Below are 6,372 nucleotides of genomic sequence, written 5' to 3'. Positions count from 1 at the left end.
GGTGGTAATAGATGCTTCAATTTTATTATTTGATTGATGTGTGATTAGTTTAGAATTATCAAACTGACTTACAACTGAATGGACATGACTTCCCTTCTGATTGATCTAGATCGAATCTGGATCAAACTTAACTGACCAGCCAGAACAGAATATGATCGAATGTGTTGTATTGGCAGCACTAAGATAATTTGTTTGTTAATCCGATTGAGTTTTAATCAGTTAGATTATAAGATTGTATGGCTAATACAGAGATGTGAACAATAAACTACATTTGTATCTTCTGACTAGGTTCCTCTTCCCTGTCCACCTCCCATACAGATGTAATGGGTGGCTGACTATAGATGGATTATTGAAGGAAGACATTGATCATTGAAGGCCACATTACACAATGCCATGGAGGAGGTGCTGTGATTGCACACATGTGATGACAGGAGAGGAATGAATAGAGGATGGTCCCCAGCTGTGACACCCCCCATCCTCCCCATGTACACACAGGGGACTCCAGTCTGCTCCCTTCACTGTGTTTTCTGATGACAGTTGGGCTTTTTGTTCTGCCATGCAGTTTCTGCAATGCCCGGACAGCCGGACTCACCATGTGCTGGTCTATCCAGAGTGCTCCTGTGTGTGATTTGGCCAGATAACATGTGATGTCTCTGGGTTTGTGCAGGCTCCAAAAGCTAGTTCAGGCACATGGAAGATGAGTTCTATGCATTTAGGGGCTGGGGATGGACAGAACAGTCACTGTGCAGATGATAAGTATATGTGTGCAGATTGTCATCAGACTCAACTGGATCCCCGAACTGCCGACACTGCCGGCACTTTGAGCAGCTTCTGCACTGCTGTGGTAAAACCACTACACACGGAGCTTCCCCTGACAGTCAACTTGGCAGCCTATGGCCTTATTAGTCTCCGAATTAACCAGTGAGCTGGCTTCCCTGTCATTGGCCAGACCCATCTGTCAGCTCTCTGACATGCCTACCTTTGGGATGTGCAAATGGCAGAGCACCTTCCGCATGTGATGTGTGCTGGTTCCAGCATCATCCTCACAGAGGACGGGCTAACATTACTAACCTTCCACTGGCTGTCAGGGCCAGTGCAAATATGTTTATCTGCAAATATGAAGCTGAATTTTACCGCCCCCCCCCCCCCCTCATTCTGACACCCTAATGCAGCTGCCCAAGCTGCCGTATACTGGAGCTGGCCCTGAATGCAAGTACACAAGCTTGTAGGGTTTATATAGATTGACATGGGAAACTGAGACATTCTAAAGCTTGTTACCAAGTTATGTCCAGAAATCCTGAAAGAAAACTTCCAAGCAAGTGATGCAGGTGAATATTCAGAGCAGTGTCACTAATAGAATCCTACTGTTTTCTGACCCCAAACTACTTATCACAGACATTTGTCTTGGACAGGAGAGTCATTGCCACTGGTTCATTGCGATGTCTTTCTGGACGTTTTGCAGGACAGTGCAATGCTTGCTTAAATTAGTTCATCTGCAGGAGACCCAACCTACATGTGCATGCTGTCCACTGGGAGAGTCAGTCCTTTTCTTGGGATAGACAGTGCTTAACCTCCCATCCAAAGAAGAAGAGGAAAATCTGGATACACAAGTCTGTGACTACCGCCACTGGTAAGATACAGTATGTACATGCCTCCAGGTTTGTTTGTAGAAGGACATGGCATTTTAATGATGTGGCTGCAACATGTCGGTTTGGTTTAGGTGCTTTTTTATAACAAACTGTTGAAATATATTGTAGTCAAAGCTTTTCTTTTTTTTTTTTTTTTAGTTTTGGATATATGTTGGAGTAATGAACGGTTAAAATCTCTGTCAAGGTTTTTATTTTGATCCACCCAAGACACAACTGAAGTTTTAGGAAATATCTCCAAATTGAGGGGCACATTCCCTCATACTTGAGGTTCATATCTGTGCATCGGGAACCAGTACATAATTGCACGTATTCCGGACCTGTAGGCAAAATGCTTCTCCTTAGAAGACACATGGGGGTGCAATTCATTTGTCATGGCATCTCCACACATCAGAATCAAATACAACTTGCGTGACGAAGGGCCCCTGTGTGGCTCAGAAACCTTGCTGTATGTTTACCATGTGACTATGAAAATAAAGCTTTGGTCCCTTTAGAGGAATCTTTGGTGTGCTGATGACATTTCTTCTGATCGCTCACACATCAGAAAACACACAGCACCATGCGGTTCGGTTTTTAAAAAAAAGGGTCAGGGACTTTTTCTCAATGTTTCTAAATTTTACTTTTGCAAGCTTGGATGGAGCTGTGCATGTACCGTAGCTATGATGCTTAGGAAGTGACATGGTTGCCTCCTGAACACCTGAAAGCTACTGCTCTACCAACCTCTGAAAAGTGATCTACCACAGAGGGCAGTGGATATGGAGTGCCATCTGAAAGAACCCTTGGACAACTGCCACAGAAATAAAGAAAGTATCTGCATTCTAAGATTTCTTATTCACCTGTTCAGGTAGCAACAAGCAACTGATATGTTTTTTTTTACCACTTCAATTCAGGGCACATTCCCCCGTTCCTGACCAGGCCAATTTTCAACTTTCAGGGCTCTCACACATTGAATGACAATTGCATGCACTGTACCAATATGACATTTTTAGCATTTAGCAACAGATAAAGATTTGATTTTGGTGGTATTTAATCGCCACTAGATTTTTTTTATTTTTTGTTAAACAAACAAAAAAAAGGACCAAACATTTTGAAACATTTTTTTTTCTTTGTTTATGTTATAAAATTTCCTTTACTGCTGTGTGCTGATGAGGCTGCACTGATGGGCACTGATAGACTGCACTGACGGGCAGTCATGTTCCACTGAAGGGCATTGGTGAGGCAGCACTGATGGGCACTGATAGACTGCACTGATGGGCAATCATTAGGCTGCTCTGATGGGCACTGATGAGGCAGCACTTATATGCAGCACTGATAGACAGTACTGGTAGGCACTAATAGGTGACACCAATGGCACTGAAAAGCTGCACTGATGGGCAATGATGAGGTTACACTAATAAGGCAGCACTGATGGGCACTGATATAGAGGTTCCCCAGTTTTTGGACTTGATAGATACTTCACACACATAACAGATAAATTGATAAAAACAGATCATTTTTTATGAATCATCAGTAAAAGAGAAGAAACATAAAATATACATGATATGGACAACTGAAACTGCACATTCTGGAGTCTAATCACTAATACCCCTGTAGTCTAATGGGCACTGATATGTTGCACTGGTGCACACTGATATGCTGCACTGATGGGGCTGCACTAATAATAAGGGCAATGATGATCAGTATATAAACCAAAAAGTAGAGTTGCGCCAGTCATATGCACACATAGTGTAATAAAACCCAAAATCAGTGTCCATACATGTTCCAATGTCCATACAATCAATCAAATAAATGGTGAATCCACGTGTCCAAAAGAATCTTGTGCAAAACGTAATTAGTGCTTTCGTGATTAGTGCAATCCCACCACCAGGTGAATTGGTCTCTCACCTCCACTATAGACCCACTGCTGGGTCAATCACAGCGTTGTATATACACAGGGACCTTCAGATAGTAAAGGCTATGGATAGCCTATCACCTCCAGAGGGATTCTCACTGATAGACATAAAAGGGGAACAAAGGAAGAGATCTAGTGCTCTCTGTATGGTTGCAGTAAACCGCTTTATTGAGTAAAAGGAATGGTACTCACAAAGGTGGCGCTTCCAAAGCGCATAGCAATCAGCATAAACGGTATCTAGGAAGAGACAGCTTCCAGCATGCAGGCTCTGTCCCCTATACGCGTGACGTCGAAGCCCAACCACAGGCGTTGACACATATATGTATTTATACACATACACACATACAGGTGTAATAGGAGCGTAGCCCTATGCCTGCAAATAATTTCATTAGTGCCTCCAAAGACGTCCACAAAAAAGCCCAATAAACGCCTGCAACAAAAACGGCCAGGTGTGAAAGTAGCGAAGCCACTATCCTGCTCTACTCCAATTCTAATAGAAACAATCTTTTTTCTATGGCGGTCACCCTGACATGGAAGGGTTTGGTCACCCTGCCATAGCAGACAGAGTCAGTTAACCCTACTACACTACGGTCCCCCTGACACTTAACACTTTCCATACAGAAACTAGATTATTAAATCTAACTATAGTGGAAAATAGTACCCTAACTACACTAGATATCCCTTTCCTCACACTAATAATTGCTAAATGACACTTTTGAAGCAGGAGTAACAGAACTGCTTCCACTCTCTTCCACATCCCTGTATTACAATGCTAGAGATTTGGCGGGGCTATCTTATATACTGGGGGGCGTATTCACTACTGATTGGCCTCTGGACCCCCTAGTCACTCCAATCACATTCCTAGCATCCTCCTGCCCCCTCAATTGGCTTTTACTGATGATTCTGGTCCCATCACGGGCTTTTAAAGCCCAGTTCCTGTCCCATTGCATTTTGGTCGGTTCTGGTTGCCGAATTCCAAACTTTTTCAGCAAAAAGTTTGAAATTTGGCCGAATTTCTAACAGTCAATGTTCAGGTCAAACCGATGGTCGACCCGAACCGTTCGATCATCCCTAGTGGTTATCTTTGGTGAGCAGAGGGGCTTTGTTTCCATATGTCAGAGTTTCCCCAGTAATTCACAATGATCTGTTAACTAGTGTAGGAACTAGTGTAGGAATCTCTGAGTAGCAGCAGGAGGTGGGTAGAAAGCACAGATCCAAAGAATGGATGAAGCAGAAGCAGGGAGATGAAGTTTTAACAACCACATTACAATTACAATATCCTGCATTTAAATCCGACTGCCCAGAGAGGGGAATGGAGGGTCCCTCCATTCTCCTCTCTGGGCACTCGGATGTAAATGGACTTGTGATTGTAGTCACCCGGCTACCTGATCCAATCTGGCAAAAATCAACAGAAGGGGATCCGTTCCCCTCCATCTGGCAGGATTGGAGAGCAGTCGGGTGCCCATAGAGCGGAGTGATCACAGATCTGTCATCCAAACACTCTGCTAAACTCAGTAGGGGATCAGCGGGTGGATCCCCTGCTGAAAAAAAAAAAATGCAATAAAAAAAATACAAATTATAGAAGCATAACACCCACATCTACACTACATATATTATGTCCTAAATTGATATATAACTTTGTGGTTATCTTTTCATCACATGGATCGATGGACAGGCCCTATGGGTGTTAGAATAAATGCATTTTTTTCAGTATCAGATTGTTTACTGCTGTCTTCACATCATTGTTCCTCAAAGTATATATGAAAGGGTTTACAAATGGGGTAAGAACATTATATATAAGAGCAAGAAACTTGTCACTTTCACTCCCCGTAGGTCTGATGTACACAGCAAGACCTGCTCCATAGAAAAGACTGGTCACAATAAGGTGAGAGGAACAGGTAGAGAAGGCTTTTTGTTTCCCTTCAGCGCCTTTGATTTTTAAGATGGTGTTAATAATGTGAACATAGAAAGCTATGATAATGATGACTGGGAAAATTACAGTAAGAATACTTGCCAGTGTTGTGGATAATTTACTCATGTAAGTATCGGAGCAAGACAAATTCTGAAGCGGAGCTACATCACAGAGGAAATGATTAATCTGGTTTGACCCACAGAATTTCAGCTGGGAGGTGTAACCAGTAGTCAGGGAAGAAATTGCAAAACCACCAACCCATGGTGCCATGGCTAATGTAGTGTAAAGCTCTTTCCTCATTACACCGGAATAGTGTAAAGGATTGTTAATAGCCAAGTCCCTATCAAAGGCCATAACTAATAACAAATAGCATTCTGCCATACCCAACCCATTGAAAATAAACAACTGTGTGAAACATTCAATGATAGAAATCCTCTTATTTCCTGAAATCAAATTATTCAGAAGTTTAGGTATAGTAACTGTCACAAACATTATTTCAAGAACAGCAAATGTAGTTATAAAAAAATACATCGGAGTTTGCAGCAAGGGTTCAATTCTAACTAATACGATAATGGTAATATTTCCTGTAATACAGATGATGTATGCCACCAAAACAAAGAGAAACAGTAATATTTGTAGCTGCTTTAAGCTGGAGAATGCAACTAATATAAACTCCTGCACCATGGTCCTATTAAAATCTTGTTTCATAGAGCGGAATACCTGTAAAAAAATGTTTTAGAAAATTATCATTAAAGGTAAAATGTGATGGTTTTGGGTAATGGGCATATTGAATTAGATGACCCCTGAGGACAACAGTTACGTGCTGACGAAACGCATTGGGACTTGGGAAAGCAATACATCACTTCCGGCATCTGGAAAGCAGGTGGATCGTGGAACGGCGTTCCCGGCTCAGAATTACCACT

The 6,372-nt window shown here is 42.3% G+C and overlaps 1 protein-coding gene across 1 annotated transcript; it reads right to left on the bottom strand.

Annotated features, from left to right (window-relative positions):
- Window positions 1-5,224: 5,224 nt before the first annotated feature.
- On the bottom strand, window positions 5,225-6,133 carry LOC309569134 (olfactory receptor 10A7-like; the record flags this gene model as incomplete). Its single annotated transcript, XM_082274896.1, has 1 exon — window positions 5,225-6,133. The coding sequence occupies one exon, from the start codon at window positions 6,131-6,133 to the stop codon at window positions 5,225-5,227; it is 909 nt and encodes a 302-aa protein (XP_082131022.1).
- Between the last annotated feature and the right edge of the window lie 239 nt (window positions 6,134-6,372).

This window comes from Pelophylax lessonae (genome assembly GCF_965119305.1).
Source record: "Pelophylax lessonae genome assembly, chromosome: 13".
Lineage (NCBI taxonomy): Eukaryota > Metazoa > Chordata > Amphibia > Anura > Ranidae > Pelophylax > Pelophylax lessonae.
This window is presented reverse-complemented; position numbering and strand designations above follow the sequence as displayed.